The 23,750-nt window shown below is 43.8% G+C and overlaps 1 protein-coding gene across 1 annotated transcript in view; it reads left to right on the top strand.

Annotated features, from left to right (window-relative positions):
• The window catches only part of MRC1 (mannose receptor C-type 1), a 116,716-nt gene extending 94,566 nt beyond the window's left edge, over positions 1-22,150 (top strand). The window contains exons 23-30 of the mRNA XM_075315591.1: positions 2,987-3,089; positions 4,200-4,435; positions 6,844-7,009; positions 11,413-11,562; positions 11,760-11,876; positions 13,384-13,551; positions 13,727-13,762; positions 17,617-22,150. Coding sequence (XP_075171706.1) covers positions 2,987-3,089; positions 4,200-4,435; positions 6,844-7,009; positions 11,413-11,562; positions 11,760-11,876; positions 13,384-13,551; positions 13,727-13,762; positions 17,617-17,858 — 1,218 coding nt within the window. The 3' untranslated portion in view covers positions 17,859-22,150. The remainder of the gene's footprint in view (positions 1-2,986; positions 3,090-4,199; positions 4,436-6,843; positions 7,010-11,412; positions 11,563-11,759; positions 11,877-13,383; positions 13,552-13,726; positions 13,763-17,616) is intronic.
• Positions 22,151-23,750: the final 1,600 nt, after the last annotated feature.

Genomic DNA, 23,750 nt, shown 5'->3' with positions numbered 1-23,750 from the left:
AAATTGTTACATGCAAATGTATTCAGTCACATCTAGTCAGATACCTCTAAATATAATCCCGAGTGACCAATTACCTCCACAAACCATATAATTAGTAAATTGAGTTCACCCATGTGTAACTTATTGTCAGTATATCTACTACTATTCTGTCTAAGGCCTCTTTCACACTTCCGTGAAAATCACGCACGTTTTTCACGAACGTGTCAAAGGTGCGTTTTGCCCTCCGTGAGCCTTGTTTATGGAACACGTGTGTTCTCCGTGTGTTATCCGTGATAACACACGGAGAACGGGAACTTTCTGCTCACCTGCCCTGGCGTTGCTGTCCGTGGTGCTGATCTTCGGTCTCCGGTCCTTCTGACTCCCTACTGCTGCTGCTTCCGGCCCGCAGTGAAGTGAATATGCAATGAGTATAATGAGCGGCGGTCGGAAGCAAGTGACAGCAACGGCAGAGACAGCAGGGCTGAAGAAGGTGAGTAAAGTTTTTTTTTTTTCTCAGTCACGTGTGTTTTCTCCCCGGTGCGTGTCACACGGAACACATCCGTGTGGTCCGTTTGCGTTCCGTGTGACACCCGTGATGCCGGAGAAAAACGGACATGCCTACGTGTGGCACACACGGGCACACGTATGCTCCACATGTACACACGGTCCATGGCAGAACACGCATGTGAGCGCAGACCCATTGATTTTAATGGGTCTACGTGTGCCCGTGTCTCTGGTACGTGAGGAAACGGACCAAACACATACTGGAGACACGGACGTGTGAAAGAGGCCTAAGGCAGGGGTCTCAAACTCTGCTGGGTGTATGGGCCACACATAGAAAAAAAAATTCTGGGGGGCCTCATTCTTTGCAGGACAAAGGGACATTTTTATTGGTACCATATTTTTTTACACACCTTTGGATCACTGTTTTTGAACATTTTTCACTTATTTTAACAAACATGCACTTTTTTTGTTTAAATACAAAAAAATACATTCTTGATGGTGAAGAAAAAAATGCATGCCTTTTTTTTTTACATTTTATCCCTTTCTTGTAATTAATAGTTTTACAATTAGTACCATATAGTAATTTTAACAAACCTCTTTTAGTAATGTCTCCCATCCTGTTCCCCATCCTGTGTTAGTATCTCCCATCCTTGTCCTTTTGTAGTAATGTGCCCTTCCTAGTCCCCATCTGTAGTAATGTGCCCATTCTGTAGTAATGAGCCCATCTTTGTCCCCATCCAATAGTAATGTCCCCATCCTGTAGTAATGTGCCCATCCTTGTCCCCATCCTGTAGTAATGTCCCCATCATGTAGTAATGTGTCCTATCGTTGTCCCCTTTTATTAATCTGCCCATGCAGGTCCTCTTCTTGTAGTAATGTCCCATTTATTGGTCCTCTTCTTCCCATCCTGGTCCCCTATTGTGCCGTACTTCACATATACACATAAAAAAAACGCCATTCTTCTCACCTGTCCTTCGTTCCCTTGGCGTCCTCTTTTCTGCTTCTTGTGGCCCGCAGGCACGTGCCTCTCTTAACAATCGCAGCTGATGAAGGGGCCACAGGTGTCAGCACTTTATTTCAGATGAAAGCTTTGCCGGTGGTGCTTGCATAGAATCAAGCTCTCTCTGCACAACTTTTCCAATGGCAGCCGCCCTCCAATCAGAGGCAAGCAGCTGAGGTCATATATTTCAGTTGCTTGCCTCTGATTCGCCGGCAGCTGCCATTGGAGGAATAGTTGTGCAGGGAGACCTTGATTCTGCACGCACAGCACTGGCAAAACATATATATAAACATAGGGTACTTTGATCAAAAACACTATTTTTGATCAAAAAGCCACACTTTATTTGTACATAGTACAAGAGACTAAAGAAAAAACAAAACAATGGGCTGGAGCATGGGTTGGTATACATGCAACTTGTAAGTTTCTCCTTACACAAAGGAGGAGATAGTGGTCTTGCTACTTGGTTTATGCCCTCCTACAGCCCCCTCCACATCTCCTGGTTTACAGACCTGCCTCCTGGTATCTGCTCCATGCTCTGGACACTGTGCTGACAGACACAGCTAACCTTCTTGCCACAGCTTGCAATGATGTGCCATCCTGGATGAACTGCACTACTTGAGCAACTTCTGTGGGTTCCAGACATCAACTCATGCTACCTCATGGGGGTGAGAGCAGTAACAAAATGCAAAAGTGACCAAAACAACAGCCAAAAAGGATGAGAACAGAGAAATGGTTTGTGGTCACCACCTGCAGAACCGCTCCTTTACAGTTGTGATTGACTTGGAGTTACATTGTGTTATTTAGGTGTTCCCTTTATTTTTTTTTTGAGCAGAGTATATATGTATATACATCTTATATCAATACCTTAAAACATTATACACATTTTACTTTTTGTATAGCTGTTTTAATATTCCACTGGCTACCAATTTTTCTGAACCATAAAAGCCCATTCGAATGTTTACAATAAAAAGGACCTTATACTCGCCTCTCCGGCCCTCCGCTACTCATTGCCACCTTTCTAGTCCTTGCCTCATCTTTGTATCAGGGTCGGCAGAGATGAAATTTCTGGGGATCTAGTGACTGAGGCTTCCAGGCTTGCTAGGTCCTGGGTGGTTCTGTATATATGCATGCAAAGGTCACGGATCATGATGTCACGACGTGCGCAGTAACCTGTGCGAGTGGATCTCCAGAATCCTCCCTGACCTAGCAGACCTGTAAACCTCAACCTAGTAACTGAGGCCCCGGAGATTTCAGCATTGCCGATGCCAATTGAAAGATGCAAGAAATACCGGACAGATGGTGGTGAGAAGCCAAGGCACATATACCAGTTTTTGTGCATAATGAGCCTAAATTCTAGCGCTTTTAAACTAGCAAAATTTCAATATTTTTGGGTCCTCGACAGCTACAGTCGCCTACAGAACAATAAAAGAAAATGTCTTCTTGTTTATGAAATGATTTGACTTTCCCTTTTAATCAATAGTAAATGCCCATATTTTATTGTAGACTGACTGCGTAGCTATGAAACGTGGAGCTGTATTGGACGCCGGTACATGGACTGAGGAAGAATGTGAGCAGAATAAAGGATACATCTGCCAGAAATCAAAAGGTAAGCTACATGGGAATTACTAGAGCCAAAGTGTAAAATATAGGAAAGAGAGACGGCTTTATACCATATTTTCTGGATTATAAGACACAGTTTTTTGCCCCCAAAGCTGGGGTAAAATGGGGGTGCGTCTTAAAATCCATATATGGTTTGCCAGGGAGGCGGTGGTGGAGCGGGGTCATAGGACGCAGGGTCAGTGATATTGAGAGCTCGGAGGAGCAGTGGAGTGGCTCAGCAGGATCAGAGGACAGGGTGTCTTGGAGGCAGGTGCATTTATCTGACTGCGAGCTTCATTGAATCACCCGCAGTTGACGTGATGGACTTCAAGAAAATGGCCGCGTAGACCTATCTGTGCACGCACCGCTTCCACGGCCATTTTCTTGAAGTCCATTTTGTCAACCGCGGGCAAATTCAATGGAGCCCGCAGTCAGATCAATGGTACCCACTGCCGAGACACCCTATTCTGAGAACCCTCCTGAGTTGCTCTACTGCAGTGACATCCCCGCAGCCTGCCGGCAGATCAATGGTGCCCGCCGCAACATCCCTAAGCCGCAGTATCGCCGACCCTCCTGAGCCACAAAACCTCCTCCTCTGAGCCTCCAGCATCATTGACCCTGCCTCCTGTGACCTTTCTGAGCCGCTCCACCACCGCCTCTTTCCCCTGGTGAGTATAAGGAACTGGTTATACCCACCTGTACCCACAAGAGAAATTGAATTATTTACAGAATTCAAGCACATTTTTTACCTCAGTGTTTGTAAGCCAAAACCAAGAGTGGGTAAAAAATTCACAAGTGGTGGCCATGTTTCATTATACCTTTCCTCTGCTTGTTCCACTTCTGCTTTTGACTTACAAATACTGAGGTAAAAAATGTGCTTGAATTCTGCTTTTATATACAGTTTCTTCTTCTGGGCTTTATTGTGTTTAAATCATTGTTTTGTCAGACTGGGCCTATCGGAATATTGACTAGAGCAATGGAGGACTAGTCCAACCATAGAAACTAAGCCTAAAAGATAGATATTTCTGAGATTTATTCCATCATGTTCTTTTACTCTACCGCTAATATAAAAATACCCTTATTTTTGTTAAACCCTTCTCAATCATTTCCTATTTAGACCCGAATACACCAGCTATTCCTACCACAGCTTCAACCTCTAAACAATATAAATACAGAGATGCCAGCTACAGCTTTGTGAAAGGCAAGATGAAGTGGGACGAAGCGCGTCGCGTGTGCAAGAACACAGATTCGGAATTAGCCAGCATCTTAGATGAATACACAACGTCTTATCTAAAGCTTCATTTAGCCAAACTTAATGAGCCTTTCTGGATTGGCTTGAGCAGTAGCAACAAGGTGTGTAAATGAATCCACGTATTAAAGGGGTTGTCTAGGATTATAAAATGATGCTATGCTATAGTATCTGTCCACAGCCTGAGACCCCCAATCTCAGACAATCACACACTATGATAATTTCATAGGAAACTTGAATACTCGGAGGCGTTCCAAAGAGAAGTGGTCCTCATGTATTAATAGTGACTAAAAACAAAACTGTGTTTGTTACCCATAGCAACCAATCAGAGCTCAGCTGTTACGGGGTGTGACGGGGTCACTAGAAACAGGGGAGCCTAAACTGGCCCTCAGCCTAGGGGAACCCTTGCTGACCCTTATCCCAAAGGTACGCTTGAAGGTGACTATGTTTGGACCGCCTTCCTTGCCCTAGTTTCTGAATAACCCTGATCTAATAGCGTCCCTTCCCTCCACCCAGGAGAAGGCAGGAACAGGAGTGGTTAATCCCACACAAATAGACTGGGAAAAATCAAAATTCAAACACACAGAAATCACTCACAGAAGTATAGAAAATATGTGATCAGGAGGAAACTAGAGGAAGGGCTGAAATAATCAGACACCAGGAGTATTTCTATAACACACCAAACAGCACACAGAAGTTCACCAGAAACTGGATAGCAAAGCATAAGGACCGGGATTGCATAAAGCTATCATCGGCATGGGAGAATGTGTTCCACCATCTTAAAAAGGGGTGGAGGTGACTGTGATAGGTCTTCTGCAATATGTGACTCAATGAAGAAAAAACAAGATATTATTAAAATTTGAGATTTTTGGCAAAAAATTGCAATTTCTTGAGCTACCCCGCCACGTCACGGCAAATCTCTTTGGGGCAGTCCTACTCTAAATTATTTTTATATAAAATGTGCCATGCAGCCTCAGATATGAAAAAAGTAGAACTGTTCTTAGCAGCATTCACCTGGTGCTTTTCAATCCCGTACACATGACTGAATCATGGCTGTAGGCGGGACAGGACCAAACAAATGCTACTTGAATTAAATAGCCTGTGGACAGGGCTTGATGACCGAATGTGAGCAGCCACCAATTGCCAAAATCAAGATAGGTGGAATACAACCCAAATTGGGGTGCACGGCAAGATGGGGGTCAGCCACCGACAAATTCAATGAAGAAAAAGAAGATAGCCAGCACTAAATGTGCACTACTGCACTAAAAATTCCAAACTGTACTTATTATTAAAATTTGAGATTTTGGGCAGAAAATTGCAATTTCTTGAGCTACCCCGCCACGTCACGGCAAATCTCTTTGGGGCAGTCCTACTCTAAATTATTTTTATATATATATTTTTTATATTTTAGAGTAGGACTGCCCCAAAGATAATTTGCCGTGACGTGGCGGGGTAGCTCAAGAAATTGCAATTCTTTTGCCAAAAATCTCAAATTTTAATAATAAGTACAGTTTAGAATTGTCAGTGCTGTTGTGCACATTTAGTGCTGGCTATCTTGTTTTTTCATCATATGACTCAAGCAGTAATCCACAGGCTAGCAGAAATTAACTATTGCAATCCTGATTAGTAATAAGAGCACAGCTGGTTGATGCCCGAGCTTGTCTGTGCAGCTCAAAAGCAGTATCGTGTGGAGTGTCCAACTCTGCTGTGGAACAGCGTCAGACGTAGTCCTGAAATTCAGTGAATTTCTAGCCAGGTACCATCAGCTTTTTTTTTTTATTAAACAGCTCTAGTAAAATGAAAACTGTGCTGTGATTGGGTTACTAAGGGCAGAAAACATAGTTTTAATATTTTTTTCAGATGTAGAATATACAAATTAAATTCCAAAGTTAGCACTACCACTGTCCTATTTAGGAATGCCAGCACACTGGGCAGAACCAACCAGCAACTTTTTGGCACGGTTTACATAAACCCTGACTCTTTTTGGCCTAGTAATTTGCCTAGAATGTGACAGGCTCGCTGAATTTGGAAATGTTTACAACTACAGTATGTGAGACACATATTTCCAAATAAGGGTAAATACCAAGTCTATAATTCATTAACACTCGTTTTTCAGTCTTAAAGAGGATAGCACTGGAGTAATATGCGGCAAAATTTTTAATAGTGTGAGCCTCTAAATAAAATTGGTGCGTCTTGTATCTGCTATGTGCCTCCACCGGAAATATTACTCAAACCAGGGACTGGTACACATTTCTGTCTTCATTTATGCCACTTTCGTGGTGTAAATTACCATGAATATTGTTGTGCAGGTTTGGCCACACCAAGTCCCACCCTAGTTTCTCCCACTTTCATAAAGTTGAAAGAGCTGGCTAAGTCACAAATTTATTGAGTTTCGTAAAAATGTTGCGACCTTTCAAGGAGTGTTACGCCAGGTAAAGTGCAGGATGTATTTTGACCCCTTTCTATGCCTTACTCTTTTTATGTTTAATCACACATCTACTGATTGTTCTAGACTGCTAATATGTACCGTTGGGTTGATAACTGGAAATTGCGCTACACAAAATGGGCTGCGGCAGAACCAAAGAGGAGGAATGCCTGTGTTTACATTGACATCGATGGGCAATGGAAAACATCTTCTTGTGACGTGAATTATGCAGCAATCTGCAAACAGACGAACGGTAATTCCTAAATATAATCTGGAAGGGTTTGTTTTTTTTATAAGTTATACCAATATTAAAATCTGGTTTATCCAGAAGTGAAACATTCAAAATGGTCATAAAGCTAAGTCAACATATATTGCATGTAGTTAAAGGGTTTGCTACCAGAAAAGTTTGGTCCTCGGGGGCAGACTTTAATGAAAAAACAAACAAACCGCGCTTTAGTCACGGTCCTGCGCTGAGTCTCTGCCGCTGCCCCCAGTGTTGGCTTCAATGGTGACATGAGATCGAAATCCAATAACTCAGATGCACTGCTTGTGTAGGTGGAACTTCCCACTCACAGCCCAAGTCACAGGGGAGTACAGATGGAATAGGGTCTCCTACGCTGACCCTAAGGCGGGCTTTGCACATTGCGACATCGCAAGCCGATGCTGCGATGTCGCATGCGATAGTCCCCGCCCCCGTCGCAGGTACGATATCTTGTGATAGCTGGCGTAGCGAAAATTATCGCTACGCCAGCTTCACATGCACTCACCTGCCCTGCGACCGTCGCTCTGGCCGGCGACCCGCCTCCTTCCTAAGGGGGAGGGTCGTGCGGCGTCATAGCGACGTCACACGGCAGGCGGCCAATAGCGGCGGAGGGGCGGAGATGAGCAGGATGTGAACATCCCGCCCACCTCCTTCCTCCCGTATAGCCGCCGGAGGCAGGTAAGGTGATGTTCCTCGCTCCTGCGGCTTCATACACAGGGATGTGTGCTGCCGCAGGAATGAGGAACAACATCATACCTGTCGCGGCACCGGCATTATGGAAATGGCGGTGAATGCAACGATGATACGATAATGACGTTTTTGCGCTCGTTCATCGTATCATCTAGCATTTACACAGTACGATGTCGAAAGTGACGCCGGATGTGCGTCACTTTCGATTTGACCCCACCGACATCGCACGTGCGATGTCGCAACGTGCAAAGCCGCCCTAAGACTGAGGCCCATGTGCTGACCCTTATCTTGACGGTAGACTTGATTGTAGCCAGGGTCGAGCCTTCAACTTAGCCCTCTCTCCTATCCAAACCCCGATACTACCTCCCCCCAGGGAGCAGTCCGGACACCCAATCACCAAAACCCCACAAATAATCACATACTAGAGTAAACAATATCTCGCACACACAAAGGAGGGATAGTATGTGAACTGGGAAGTAATGCAAAAGGGTAGGAAATAATAACACAGTTGGAAAACTCACACACCACGCAGAACCGCAACTTGAAGATCACCATACACAGGATAAAACCAGGAAGCAAAGCTATATCCGGCAAACAGCCCCAGAATCCAGAACCGTATAAAGGTTGGAGATGGTGATCAGCAGCCTGAGCTCCCAGCAGCTGATCAAAGACAAGCAGAAACTATCTCCCGCTGTGCTGGAGAGCAGTGCAGCTAGAACCAGCCGAGACCCATGGCAGGCTGTGCAACTAAAGAATTCCAGGCTGTTTGTCACACTCTGCAGTGTCCGACGCCACCATGACACCCATCGAGTGCAACGCAGAACACCACACGACAGCGCATGAGTTCAGTGATTGGCTGTCATGCTGTTTATATGACATCAGCGCTGCAGCCCATAACGGACACTGAGAGAATAATCAGAGACTCAGAACTAGACCTGGGGAGGGTGAGTAAAGTGCGTTTTGTTTCTTTTTTTTTTTTTTATAAACTGCACCTAGGGACCAAGACAACCCCTATATGCAATTGCTTTTATGTATTATAGTGGCAGCCCATGCATTTGTTATGTGGCCTCTAAGGTCTGTCAGCACAAAATGACTGTTCAAACCAAGCCCAGGTGCTTGATGCAGACTTGGTATGACCAAACAGTTTAGTGCAACATTCCACAAACTTTGTTTTGCATCTATTTCCAGCCGCCTCTTTGTTGATTGGCAGCTCTGGCTTTTCAGGAGCCAGATGAAAGCAGATATACACTAGATGGAAAACAAATAAATTAGACGGTGCACCTAACTGCTCTTTTACATTTAGGGTGCACCAGGCACCTGTTCTTTGTTTGAACAGTCCTTTTGTGCTGTCAGACTCCTTTAAATGAGTGGTTAAATCCCTGGCTCATGATGCTTTTTCAAAATATGCTGCAATGTTAGGAAAAAATGACTTAAAAATGCATTGGATTTTCAGTTCTGGTTGTTTAGTAGTGTTAAGGGTGCTTTACACGCTGCAACATCGCTAACGATATATTGTTGGGGTCACGGTGTTTTGTGACGCACCTCCGGCGTCGTTAGCTACATCACAGCGTGTGACAGCTAGGAGCGACAATCAACGATCACAAAAACGTCAAAAATCGTTGATCGTTGACACGTCGCTCCTTTTCATAATATCGTTGGTGGTGCATGCCGCTGGTTGTTCATCGTTCCTGCGGCATCAGATATCGCTATGTGTGACACCGCAGGAACGACGAACATCTCCTTACCTGCGTTCACCGGCAATGAGGAAGGAAGGAGGTGGGCGGGATATTCCGCCCGCTCATCTCCGCCCCTCCGCTTCTATTGGACGGCTGCCGTGTGACATCGCTGTGACGCCGCACGAACCGCCCCCTTAGAAAGGAGGCGGTTCGCCGGCCACAGCGACGTCGCAGGGAAGGTAAGTCCGTGTGACGGGTGTAAGCGATGTTGTGCGCCACGGGCAGCGATTTGCCCGTGACGCACAACTGACGGGGGCGGGTACGCTCGCTAGCGATATCGATAGCGATATTGCAGCATGTAAAGTGCCCTTTAGTGTCATGTTTCGGATTTGGTCCAGCAGTAGAGATGAGCAGACCTGAACAGTACAGGTTGGCGTTCGTACTGAACATGGACTTTACAAAAAATACAGTGTTCGATTTCAGAGTTCGGGTGCTTTATGTATGCAAACCACTCAAATGAGCATTGCTGTGCTCGGGTACGCTCAGTGCTCAGCTCAGTGTGAGCCGCATGCACTATTTGAATGCCTTGGACTGGGGTTAAAAACAGCGTTATCGAATGTAGTGTGCACAAAAAAAAAATAAAAAACCCTTGTCTTCCCCAGAAGTGATCTATTTAAAGCTGGTTGTATGTGGGCGGAGAGCCAAACTGCTTAATCAGTGGCTTCCAATGAAGTTTCGAGTCAAGTCCAGGTCCAGAACTGAACTTTATCTAAAGTCTGTCTAAAACCACTGAACCCGAACATCAACCAGTCCACTCTATCCTCCAGTCTCCTATGCTGTGGCCCGTTTCCCTCACCACTGAAGCATAATCGTTTTGTCACTGTTCTGGTTCTGAACACTTTGTTTGTGTTCATTTCTTTTCTGCCAACAAGTGTTTCCAATGCTATAATTTAGTCTTCCATATCTAACCTATTTAAAGTTTCTCCGAGCTTGCATTTCCTGCTGGTGATATTTTTTTAAATGGACCCTGCTTGTCAGGTGTTTTTCCTGGCAGACTGTTACTTTTGGTTTACCTTATTTTTTACTCTGCACCTTCCCCCCAATTCTTAAGGAGGTACATGATACCCTTGATGGACTCTTAGAAAGCAGAAGTATGAGTGGTCATCTTAGTCATCCAGTTAACCTTGTGTAGTAGTTTTGAGTTAGACCTTTGTTTACTTTATTTTCCACATGTGCGCTATAATGCACTATAATGCACATAACAGTAAGAATATTTATAACATGTCTGTCACGATTCCACCATTTATGATGTCCTATGGACAGCTCAGCCATCCTATAGGATCAAGGGCATGCTGATGTGTCAGTATTGGGAGTGTCAGCCCAGTGGTCCCATCTGAAACAGCCCATCTGCCCTATTTTGATGGGCCTGTGAGGTCCACAAGGTGTCTCTCGGTCAGGGTGACTACCTGGCTATTTAGCTGTCTGGCAGTGGTCAGATCACTGCCAGTTGTAGCTTTGCTCAGTGGTGTGTTTGTCCTGTATTCTGTTATTAATGACTTCCAATGAAGTTTGGGTCAAGTTCATGTCCAGAACTAAACTTTACCTAAAGTTCTGCTGAACCCACGGAATCCGAATGTCAACGGGTCCCTTCATCTCTATCCGATCTTGTTGCCTGACCTTGGATTTACCTTTGACTACTCGCTTGGATTATTCCTTTTGCCTTGACGCACAATTCATTGGTTACCTGACCCCGGATTTTGCCTTTGACTTTCAGTTTCTCTTATCCCGTTACTTTTGATGTATTCTCCTGATTTTTTACTTCATACTTTTTGACTTACTAACCTCACGACCTGTCTGTGTAAAGTGACTAAGCTTCACATTATCCTCCAAAGATGAGTTGGTGTAGGCTGTCATAGGACAAGAAGCCACTTAAAAAATTTAGACTTTGCATCCATGCACAGTGAAACTGTTTTACTTATGAAAACAGCAATACATAATCAATTATATCTAAGGTTTTATTTCTTAAAGTTATCGCTCCATCTGAACCACCACAAAAGCCTGGCAAATGCCCAGAATCTGGTGGAAAGACCTGGATGCCCTACCGTGGCCATTGTTATCTTATTGAATCATCGTACACTAGAAATTGGGCTCAAGCATCCATGGAATGTCTCCGGAATGGTGAGTTCTAGGAATATATACTATTAATAATAATAATAATAATTGTATTCGAATGCAAGCCTTTTTGTTGTTATGTAAAGCTGCACCAATAGCAGCTCATTGACTATGATGCATATTCGTCCGGCATGTTATAAGGATTTCATACAAACTATAATATACATCTGCATTATATATTGATACCCCATTGAATTTTTCAGGTGCCAATTTAGCATCAGTTGAAGATTCGATTGAATCAGACTTTCTTTTCCATCATACTGAGCTGCTCGCTGACAGAACGAAGACTTTTTGGGTTGGGCTTTATAGGAATGTGGAAGGTACAGTATCAATGTTTCTTCTATCCTGTATCAGAAATCAGTACTATTTGGACTAGACTTTTACTGTCCTTGAACACAGTTTACCAAAACTCGGTGCTGACTATTTTTCTACTGTATCCTGAGAGGTTGGAGCTTAGTATTTCTAACAAACAGCTCCATAATGCCTATGTAGAAGTAAAAACAAAATATAATAGGCTGGTTACCTGCTGCCGCCTCTAGGGGGAGCCAAGGAGCTTAATGCATACTGCTCTGAAAATAAATCATTGATAAGACAGTATATACGGTACTCCTCTGGTGCCGCTGCTATCATTCCAAAATATGTTTACTGTATGTAGAGAATTTACAGCAGAGTATCTGGAAAATAATTGCTGTTTGAAGGGATACAAGTGCTGATTCTCAATTATTAACAACAGATTGTAGTATTACAGGGGTTATCAAGGCTGAGCAAAAATTTCTGCAGTATCTCAGGTTGCTGAATGCTGACCGCGTGATATATGGAAACTGTCAAGATTCTGCTCTGTTGCCTGCTTGAGCGATTCTGATTCTGGTTATGTGCTGACTAGCTTTTCTTTAGCTTCTTGCAGCAAAACCCTGAGAAATGCAGTAAAAGTTGCAGATCAGCATGTGACAGCAATTATATTAGTCTCATACAACCTTTCATGTGGTGTTCAGGTTCAGACTCATTAGGTGTCACGGTGATGTCTGGCTATTTTCACACTGCAGAGCCTGACAGTCAAGCTGATGTCTCCTAGTTGTTCAGCCAGAGCTGGGCGTCGGCTGTTTCATGTTCGTTGTTCCTCAGTCCTGCAGGAGTTAATTCCTGCTGACCTGGGAAACCCTGCTAGGAGCCCAAGTTGCCAATTACCAAACTCATCTACTTCTTATATAAGATCCTGGATCTTCCTACTCAGTGGCGAATATAGCTTCTGCTTTTGCCCCAAACAATACCGATGTTGATGGTGATCTTTGTTGCGATATTGACTGGTGTGAACATTCCCGTGTTGTACGTTACTTCATTCCTTTTTTCTTTGCTCCCCTGTACACATAACATACTGTCTCTCCTGTGTGTTTTGAGTGCAGTGTGTACAAGTTTCCATTCTCCCTTGTCCGTGTCATTTTGTGGGGTTTCGTTATTGGGTTTTCCTGCCCACCGTGAGGGTGGGGGAGAGGGGGAGTAAGATCAGGGCTCCGACATCAGTCAGGGTAACACTGGGGGTTCGGACCTGCCTACCATCAAGCCTACCTCCGAGATAAGGGACAGCGCAGGGTCTAGCGTCTGAGGGCCAGCCTAGGGGTCTACAACCTGTCAGTACATACTCCGTGATACTCCTCTCTAGAAGGCAACAGAGAGGAAACCTGACAGTGGGCATATTACACATTGTCAATATTCATCAATCTGTAGTGAGATAGAGACAATGCAAAAATAAATGTTCAGTCCTGAAAACCCTTTTTAATCTAGATAAGCTTGTTTCTTGTTAATACAGACATTTTTTCTATTAATTTGTAGAAAAATGGCTGTGGCTAGACAATACCCCCTTGGACTTTGTGAACTGGAATACAGGAGAACCCTCTGAACAATCAGATGAGGACTGCGTGGAAATGTACGCCTTAAAGGGGACATGGAATAACATTTACTGCTCCTCTTACAAAGGTTACATATGTAAGAGGTTAAAAAGTAAGTAATAAAGTAATAATAATGCATTTATTGGGCTGTTTTTGAATTTTTCTACTACTTATCCCTTTAAGAATGAAGAAAATACAAAACTGAAGTTGGAAATATCTGTTGTGCTGACATAATGTTTTCAATGGCCAATAGCCAGACTCATAATGTTACGTATTGTTTTTTACAGTCCCACTGCCTACAGAAAGACCCATAGAGAAACCAGGTACAGTGTATTCTTCTTTTATCTGCACAACAATAAACATTTATATTTTATTCAGTTACAGCCTGGATTTTACTACAGAGCTGAATTCAAAATTCTGCAGGATTAGTGGAACTTGTTCAGTGTCTTCACAGGAGTTGATCTTCTGACTAATGGTCTGGGAAGTGTTGACTATACATAAGACAGCATATAGCATTTGTATTTAAGAAAAAATAGCAGTCCCCCTTCATGCTAGTGTCATGGCGTAAGGAGGTAGTTGTGGGTGAAGCGTTGACTCCGGACGCCCCGGCACACTACATGAAAGAGCTGGTCCTGGCTGGGTGTGAGGACTTGTGTTGTGTGGGCTGAGAACCGGATACAGACCGTATACACTAGCTGATATTGGCTGACCAGGACCGGATGACAACTCATACTCACAAGAAGTCCAACAGCTCGTTTTAAACAACACTTTAATGTACGATTCATTCTCTGTTACATCTCGCTCCAGATAGCGGGCACATATCTCCCAGCATGTTACACTTTTACAAGGCATGTTCAGACACAGTCTTAGTTCCCATTTGCAACAAGATTATAATGATGCTCAACATCTCAGGACCATCACTCATTAATCATAAAGCCTCTCCTTAGAAACCTCCGACGCGCGTTTCGCGATGTTATTTTTACCGCTTTGTCGCGAAACGCGCGTTGGAGGTTTCAGGCAGATAGAGGCACATCAGTGGGGCTACTGCATCATGGGTGAGAACCTTTTATCATCCTTCTCTGGGTAAATTTTCTCTCCGTCTAATTATGGCTGGGACATAGGGCAATATAGCAAATTAAATACATTGGCATGTGCAATAACCCTGCCCCCTTCATATATTATTCATTACCCTTTGGATACCATTGTAACTTCATGGTTATATTTTGTACTCCCCTGATACACCCCTTAATATACACTGGTGTGCCTGCCTCTTGTGGGATTAGGATAGGGTGGGATTTTTTCCCTCTCCCTCTCTTCCCTTGTTAACATCAATGGCACCTTGTTTTTAATTGTGTGGTGTTTTTTGTCTTTATAATTCTTTCTATATTTTGTATAATGATTGACCAATAAAATATGTATATTTTCACTTCAGCCAATTAAAATCTCCAGTTCTTTTTGTGGTAAAAAATTAGTTCCCATTTGATTGCTTCAGATCTTACTGAGCCTATGAGTTTCAGCACAACCCAGCTCAGGATTACAGCTCACACTGTGACGGACACCTTCCCTTCCAGCAGTCCCACATCCAGTCTCCTTAAAGGTCCCATCATGACTGGAATAAAGCTTTGAACTGCTATTAGTTATTAGTTATTCGAGAACGTTCACAGGCCAGTTAAGCTCAACCCATTACATTGACGGTTTATAAGGGTCCGGCCACTAGAGTTCTGTCCTCCATCTCCTACTGTCTGGAGCATTTTGTTCGAGGATTGGTCTCCTGATTTAACGCTGCTCACACTGAGCCTCAGTCTACAATCAAGGTTCACTCTATCTCGTCTCCAGTCTCCTTTCCTTCCCCTTTGTTACCATAAACCACCCACTGCATGCAACCTATATGGCTGACCGAATATACATCTGTCATTTTCACTGACTACGTCTTCATTGATTCCTCCAGAATGAACCTTCACTTTCCTTTTCAACTGACCCTTTCCATGGTGAGCTAGTCCCAAAGCTTAACTATCTCTGACCCTGCTGTCTCTTGCTGGTCAGAACTTAAAGGGGTATTCCCATCTCCAAGATCCTATCCCAATATGTAGTAGGTGTAAGAATAATAATATTTAAATACCTCCAATTAGAAATGTAGATTAGTTCTCCTGATATAGCCACGTCTCTTACCTCATGTGCAGGCATTTTAGCTTAGGTATCCATGGTTACGACAAAGAGAAATTATCACTATATGAGTGGATGTTTCCATGGATACCTAAGCTGCAATGCCCTGCACATGAGGTAAGAGACATAGATAATCAGAAGTATACTACATTTCTAATTGTTGCTTACAGCAAAGAAGGACAAGAGTTGTACATCGCCCAGGCCAAAAACTAGTACTCTAGCAGGATGCAGCATAGCCCCCACTAAGTGGAGGCATCACAGGTGCAGGAGCAGAAAATCACACACACACTTCCAAGGAATGCAGGGGGCCATTGCTGGATGATAAAACTGCACACTGATGGCTTGCATAAAGCGCTGTTCACACATGCAGATGCACAGTCCCAAGCCTGCAGCCTGTTAGATGACACCCAGACTATTAGATCAGGCGGGCTGCTATGCCATACTCCATCTGTGCACCATACAGGGACAGGAACTCTAATATGCAAGGCCTAACAGAAAGGGACCTGGCTGTATCCTGTACAAAAAAATGAGTTTTTAGTTGGTATTATGGCCATAAAACGGAAACCTACAACCCTCGTTACGGGAACCTCATGCTTGTAGGTCCCTACACTAAATATAAAAATAGCAACAAAAAGAGGGATAAATATCCTCCAAATATATATATATATATATATATATATATATATATATATATATATATACTGCAAATATATATTTTTATACATTTCTAATTGGAGGAATTTCCAATTATTATTATTTTTATTATTAATATTAAACCTACTGCATATTGGGATTGGATCTTAGAAATGAGAATACCCCTTTAATCCTCTTATCAAACAGTATAAACATCACATTACCACTACTACATATAACACCGCTATACATTATACATTACACAGAAACATGTCACACACTACAACACAAAATATAATTCACATGGCCCAATATTTACAAATGGCACAAGGTATTATTCACATTACAATATAAAAATATGATTGGTGTCTTCAGGGGTAGGAACGCGATAGCAACAGTCCACCATTCTTACACAAGCACAGCACAGGAATGTGTCTGACGACAAGTTTGTTGACTGATTCCATAAACAACCAGCATAACTGTGACTACAGCAGTGGAGTATAGACCAGGCTGTGAATAGGCTATATAGAATATAGGGTGCTTTACACGCTGCGACATCGCTAGCGATTGATACCGATGTTGCAAGCGATTGCAACCGCCCCCGTCGTTTGGTGCGATATGTGTTGATCGCTGCCGTAGCGAACATTATCACTACGGCAGCGTCACACGCACATACCTGTTCAGCGACATCGCTGTTGATACTGAACAATCCCTCCTTCAAGGGGGCGGATCGCTTGGCGTCACAGCGACGTCATATGGCAGCTGTCCAATAGCAGAGGAGAAGCGGAGATGAGTGGCTGGAACATGCCGCCCACCTCCTTCCTTCCTCATTGCCGGTGGACGCAGGTAAAGAGATGTTCATCGTGCCTGCGGTGTCACACATAGCGATGGGTGACACCGCAGGAACGACGAACAACATCGTACCTGCAGCAGCAACGATATTTGGAAAAGGAGCGACGTGTCAACGAGCAACGATTTTTGATGTTTTTGCGCTCGTTGATTGTCGCTCCTTGGTGTCACATGCTGCGATGCCGCTAACGGCGCCGGATGTGCGTCACTAACGACGTGACCCCGACGATATATCGTTAGCGATGTCGCAGCGTGTAAAGCACCCTTATGTCTATAGAGAAGAAGCTATTCACAGGGTCAGTCATAGAAATAAAAGCACAATGGGGGCTTCCAATGATTTTGTGGACCCTATTGAGGCAACAGAGACAGCCTTTATTGTATGCAGTATTGCCCATGCTATCTTTTTACTTGTCTCATTCATATAACCATAAATGACTAGATGTGTTGAGGACAATATTAGCCATCACCATGTATATAATATAAGTTGGCTATATCGCCATGCTCATTTTTTATCTATGTTTTGTTTTCACAGCGGAGAACAAAGCAGAAAAGCCCTCCCACGGCATAACGGGTGGTGTGGTTATTCTGGTGATACTCATCATTGCCGGCGCTACCATAGCAGTCTACTATCTATATAGGAGAAAACACATCAAGCCACAAGCAGACCCCAGCTTCAACAACTCGTTATATTTTGATGGTAGCCGCACGCCTTCTTCACATGATACAAACGTCTTAGTGGAAAACATTGAGCAAAATGAACACGCCATTTCCTAATTCTCTATAAGTCCTGTACCTCTAATGTACAATAGTTCTAAGCCAGTGACAGACACCATTGACATTCAGACCCCCAACACTGGCAACCCCAAATTCAACTAAAACAATATAACTTGTTCATGAAATCTGCCATATAGGGATGACTCACAATTTTTTGGCACAAATTGGTGCCAATAATATGAGTACCTAAAGAAAAGGTCAATCAGATCTGACTATTGACAGTATCAGCCACTAGTGTCCACAATTGATAGGTAGATGTAGATAACGATAGGGCGGCCACACGTCTATCCAGAACATTAGGCATCATTTGTAATGGACTTAAGTTATTCAATGAAATTCTGAAAATTTTCCTAGAGTCTAATAAAACTGGGAAAATGGATATAATTTTTTTTCATATGGTAAATTCAACTTTTATTGATTTCTTCCAGTTCATTTTTTTACTTCCGTTCCAGTTTTTACCACCATAAATAAAAAGGGCAAAAATAAAAATAGTCCAATGAGGACTAGAAGTGAAAGCATTAAAGTGTCTCTGTCATGTCCCGTATCTGAGGGATAGTTGACATGACAGAGGTTAGAACATTTCAGTGACTTTAATAAGTATTCTGATATACATAGATTTTTGCATACTGCCAGGACCCGTGAAGAAAGTCTTTGACTCCTGCTTTCCTTCACCAATGTAAAATGATTGACAGTTCTTGCATATAGACTCATATAGAAAAAGGTGTCAATCGCTGTATCAAGGCAGAGCCCACAATTTGTGTGTGGGGGAAGTAGGACTCACAAACTTCATCTATGAGTAGTCCAAGGAAGCAGGACTCACAGGCTTCATCTACGAGTCGTCCAAGGGAGCAGGACAAACAGGCTTCATCTATGAATCGTCTAAGGGAGCAGGACACTCAGGGTGGCATTTTGTGTGGGCAGAGGAAGCAAGACTCAAAGGCTTCATCTATGAGTCGTCCAAGGTAGCAGGACACACAGGCTTGCCCTATGTGTGGTCACGGGGAGCAGGACTCACAGGCGTCTTCTATGAGTGGGTGGGAAGAACAGGACTCCCAGGTTTCATCTATGTGGTGATGGGGAAGCAGTACTCACAGCAAGTTGGGCTGCAGTGTGTACATCGCCCTGGCCAAAACTGATGCTCTAGCAGGATACAGCTAAACCCCCACTAAGTGGAGGCATCACAGGTGCAGGAGAAGCAGATCACACACACACCTCCATGGAATGGAGGGGAGGCGAATGCTAGATGATAAAACTGCACACAAGTGGCTTGCATAGAGCGCTGTTCACATGCAGATGACACAGTCACAAACCCGCAGCCTATTAGGTAACGCCCTTCTATTAGATCAGGCGGGCTGCCAAGCCGTACTCCACTGTATATCATGCACGGACAGACACTCTACAATGCAAGGCCCAACAGAAAGGGGCCTGGCTGTATCCTGTACAAACAAAAAAATATGAGGTTTTTGTTGGTATTTATGGCCATAAAACGTAAGCCTACACCCTCGTCAAGGGACCTCATGTCTGTAGGTCCCTACACTAAATATAAAAAAAGCAACAATAAGAGGATAATGTCCTCCAAAAATCAAGTATTATGTGGTGATGGGGAAGCAGGACTCACAGGCTTTCTCTGTGTGTGGACATTCAAAACAGGACTTACAGGCTTCCTCTATGAGTGTGTGAGGGACACAAAACTCATAGGCTTCCTCTATGAGTAGATGGGGAAAACAGGACTCACAGGCTTCCTCTATGAATAGGTTGAGGGATCAGGTCCCACAGGCTTTCTCTGAGTGGGTGGGGGTAGCAGGACTCACAGACTTTCTCTATGATTGGGTGGGGGAAATATGACTCATAGGCTTCCTCTATTAGTAGATGGCAGAAGCTGGTCTCACAGAATTGCTCTATGAGGGGGGCGAGGACTCACAGCCTTCCATTATGAGTGGGTGGGGAAGCAGGACTCACAGGCTTTCTCTATGAGTGAGCGGGGAAAGCAGGACTAACAGGCTTTTTCTAAGAGTGGGCAGGGGAAGCAGGACTCACAGGCTTTCTCTATGAGTAGGCGAAGGAAGCAGGACTCACAGGCTTCCTCTATGTGTGGGCGGGGGAAGCAGGACTCACAGGCTTCCTCTATGTGTGGGCGGGGGAAGCAGGACTCACAGGCTTCCTCTATGTGTGAGCAGGGGAAGCAGGACTCACAAGCTTTCTCTATGAGTGGGCGGGGGTAAGCAGGACTCACAGGCTTCCTTTATGTGTTGATTTGGGAAGCATGACTCAGGCGTCCTCTATAAGTAGATGGGGGAAGCAGGACTCACAGGCTTATCCAATGTGTAGATGGTAGAATCAGGACTGACAGACTTCTGTCTGTGGATGAAGGTATTCATGGACTTTCTCAGAATCCTGGCAACATGTAGATAGCTTTGTACATTAAAATACTGAATTGAATATCTCTATGTCACTGAAATCTGCATTTCCTTCTCTACACATTGCAGTACTTAGAAAGCGTTGAATAAGAACCACTAGAAATAATCTCTCATAAAGAGAACACCAATGACAATGTCTGATTAAAGTATTAAAGTATTTTTTGGCATATGGTGTCTCACCATCATAAAAGCGTGACATCACGATAAAAATTAGTATTCCCTATTACTGTTTTCTGTTCAAGCAACTGAAAGCTGGTGGTATACATGACTTCTTTGACACATGGTTACGCGTACATTAGATTTACATCCAGACCTTGTGGAATATCTAATCCATGGGTCCCCAATTCCAGTCCTCAAGGGCCGCCAACAGTGCAGGTTTTCAGGATTTCCTTAGTATTGCACATGTGATAATTTAATCACCTGCACAGTTGATGATTCCAACACCCATGCAATGCTAAGGAAATCCTGAAAACATGCACTGTTGGCGGCCCTCGAGGACTGGAGTTGGGGAACCCTGATCTAATCAATCAGTAGTAAAGATGGCAGAATCGATTTGCAGGTCTCTAGTCCATCTACCAGATCAAAAAAACTGTGACCACTGAACAGGAGTTCTGTGAATCTCCTCGTACCTCCTGGCATTCCTTGCTCCTCTTTTGATTAGCCGGGCTGGCGTGACATTGCGTGTGTGTGTCTCTCCACAATGATGAGGTTTTGCCAGCCCAACTAATCAAAAGAGGAGCAGGGAATGCTGATAGGTAATGTCATGCTAGGTACGAGGAAGTACCAATCGTACGGCGAAAGGGAAGGGAAAACCTGTGTCTAAAGAGAGGTAAAATGGTGACCTCAGACCAAACCTACTGCTGGTCCCTGGGGTCCCTCACCACCCTAGATAGGTTCCACACCTATGCGCTGAGCCGGATACCTGACCCTAGGTATCCCTAGTGCTGGGTCCTAAATAGGCAACGGATGGGATGAGCTCCTTGTCAACCCCACTAAACACTATAGAAGACACAAGGAGGCCCCCCGGGGAAAAATGCATGAACTACTTATCATTAGATGACACAGGTAGGAGTTCAGCAACAATACCACAGAGGAGTACAAGCCACTTGCTTGCAACCTCGGCTTGACGGAACTGAAAATATCAACAGGACAGTCGAAAGGAAGGAAGGGGTATTTAAACACCAAGGGAATACTGATATAATCAACAGTTGGGTGAAAGAGGACCTCCTGTTGGGTCCAAAAGGGAGAGAGATGACTCCAGCAGTAAAGCTAACTATACCAATGAATATTGACAGCAGGAAGAATGGAAATTTAGGGACAATTCTGCGCAGCCAAACATTGTGACTTTCTATGGCCAGAAGCCACATGACTGTCTGTCATATGTGACACACCCCTGACAGGTAAGAGGAGATTTACAGATTTTCCATCAGTGGTCACAAAATACTGACCTGGCTGATGAAAGGGGTCCTGCAAATCGATTCTTCTATCTCTAGTTAGTAGTACAGCTGATCAAAAAGATTCGCGGAGACTTGGGAACTGCCTTGGTGCCTCTTCTGATTCGTAAGCCTGGTACAACTTATCATACTTGTGCCATGCACGGCTGACATCGCGCTGAGCCAACTAATCAGAAGAGTCGTTGAGGATTCCAGTAAGTAGATGGATCACAGGGCTCTAGTCCAGCGATGACAGCTACAACTGCAAGTCTTTTTGATCACCTCTAGTCAGCAGTATCTGTAAAATCTCTGACAGGTCTCCCACCTGCCTTGTGCCATTTGTAAGGCATTGGAATTTAGGTAAATGCTACCTCTGCACCTCCTGTAGCTATGTCACTATTCACATACAGTGGGGAAAAAAAAAGTATTTAGTCAGCCACCAATTGTGCAAGTTTTCCTACTTATAAAGATGAGAGAGGCCTGTAATTGACATCATAGGTGACCACAACTATGAGAGACAAAATGAGAAAACAAATCCAGAAAATCACCGCGTCTGATTTGGCAAGAATTTATTTGCAAATTCTGGTGGAAAATAAGTATTTGGTCAATAACAAAAGTTCATCTCAATATTTTGTTATATATCCTTTGTTGGCAATGACAGAGGTCAAACATTTTCTGTAAGTCTTCACAAGGTTTGCACACACTGTTGGTGGTATGTTGGCCCATTCCCTCATGCAGATCTCCTCTAGAGCAGTGATATTTTCACCTGTCACTGGGCAAGACGGACTTTCAACTCCCTCTAAAGTTTTTCTATGGGGTTGAGATCTGGAGACTCGCTAGCCCACTCTGGGACCCTCATATGCTTCTTATGAAACCACTCCTTCGTTGCTCTGGTAGTGTGCTTGGGATCATTATCATGCTGAAAGACCTAGCCATGTTTCATCTTCAGTGCCCTTGCTGATGGAAGGAGGTTTGCACTCAAAATCTCACGATACATGGCCCCATTCATTCTTTCATGTACATGAATCGGTTGCCTTGGTCTCTTTGCAGAGGCACAGCCTCAAAGCTTGATGTTGCCACCCCCATGCTTCACAGTAGGTATGGTGTTCTTTGGATGCAACTTAGTATTCTGTTTCCTCCAAACACAACGAGTTGTGTTTCTACTAAACCATTCTACTTTGGTTTCATCAGACCATATGACATTCTCCCAATACTCTTCTGGATAATCCATATGCTCCCCAGCAAACTTCAGACGGGCCCGAACATGTACTGGCTTAAGCAGGGGAACACGTATGGTACTGCAATATCAGAGCCCCTGGCGGCGTAGTGTGTTAATGATGGTAGCCTTTATTACGGTGGTCCCAACTCTATGCAGGCCATTCACTAGGTCCCCCCGTGTGGTTCTGGGATTCTTGTTCACCGTTCTTGTGATCATTTTGACCCCACGGGGTGAAATCTTGTGTGGAGGCCCAGATTGAGGGAAATTATCAGTGGCCTTGTATGTATTCCATTTTCTTAGTATTGCTCCCACAGTTGATTGCTTACTGCAGATTCAGTCTTCCCAGCCTGGTGCAGGGCTACAATTTTGTTTCTGGTGTCTTTTGAAAGCTCTTTGGTCTTCACCATAGTGGAGTTTGGAGTGTGACTGTTTAAGGTTGTGGACAGGTGTCTTTTATACTGATAACAAGTTCAAACAGGTGCCATTACTACAGGTAATGAGTGGAGGACAGAGGAGCCTCTTAAAGAAGAAGTTACAGGTCTGTGAGAGCCAGAAATCTTGCATGTTTTTAGGTGACTGAATACTTATTTTCCACCATAATTTTGCAAATAAAATCTTACTAAATCAGAGAAGGTGATTTTCTGGATTTGTTTTCTCATTTTGTCTTTCATAGTTGTGGTCACCTATGATGTCAATTACAGGCTGACCTCATCTTTTTAAGTAAGAGAACTTGCACAATTGGTGGCTGACTAAATACTTTTTTTCCCCACAGTACACAGTACATGTCTACAGCAAGTTCTACCAAGAATTTGATTGTTTGCTA

The sequence above is a fragment of the Anomaloglossus baeobatrachus genome, chromosome 6 (assembly GCF_048569485.1).
Source record: "Anomaloglossus baeobatrachus isolate aAnoBae1 chromosome 6, aAnoBae1.hap1, whole genome shotgun sequence".
NCBI lineage: Eukaryota > Metazoa > Chordata > Amphibia > Anura > Aromobatidae > Anomaloglossus > Anomaloglossus baeobatrachus.
The sequence above is the reverse complement of the archived record's forward strand: the minus strand, read 5'-3'. Positions and strand labels throughout refer to the sequence as shown.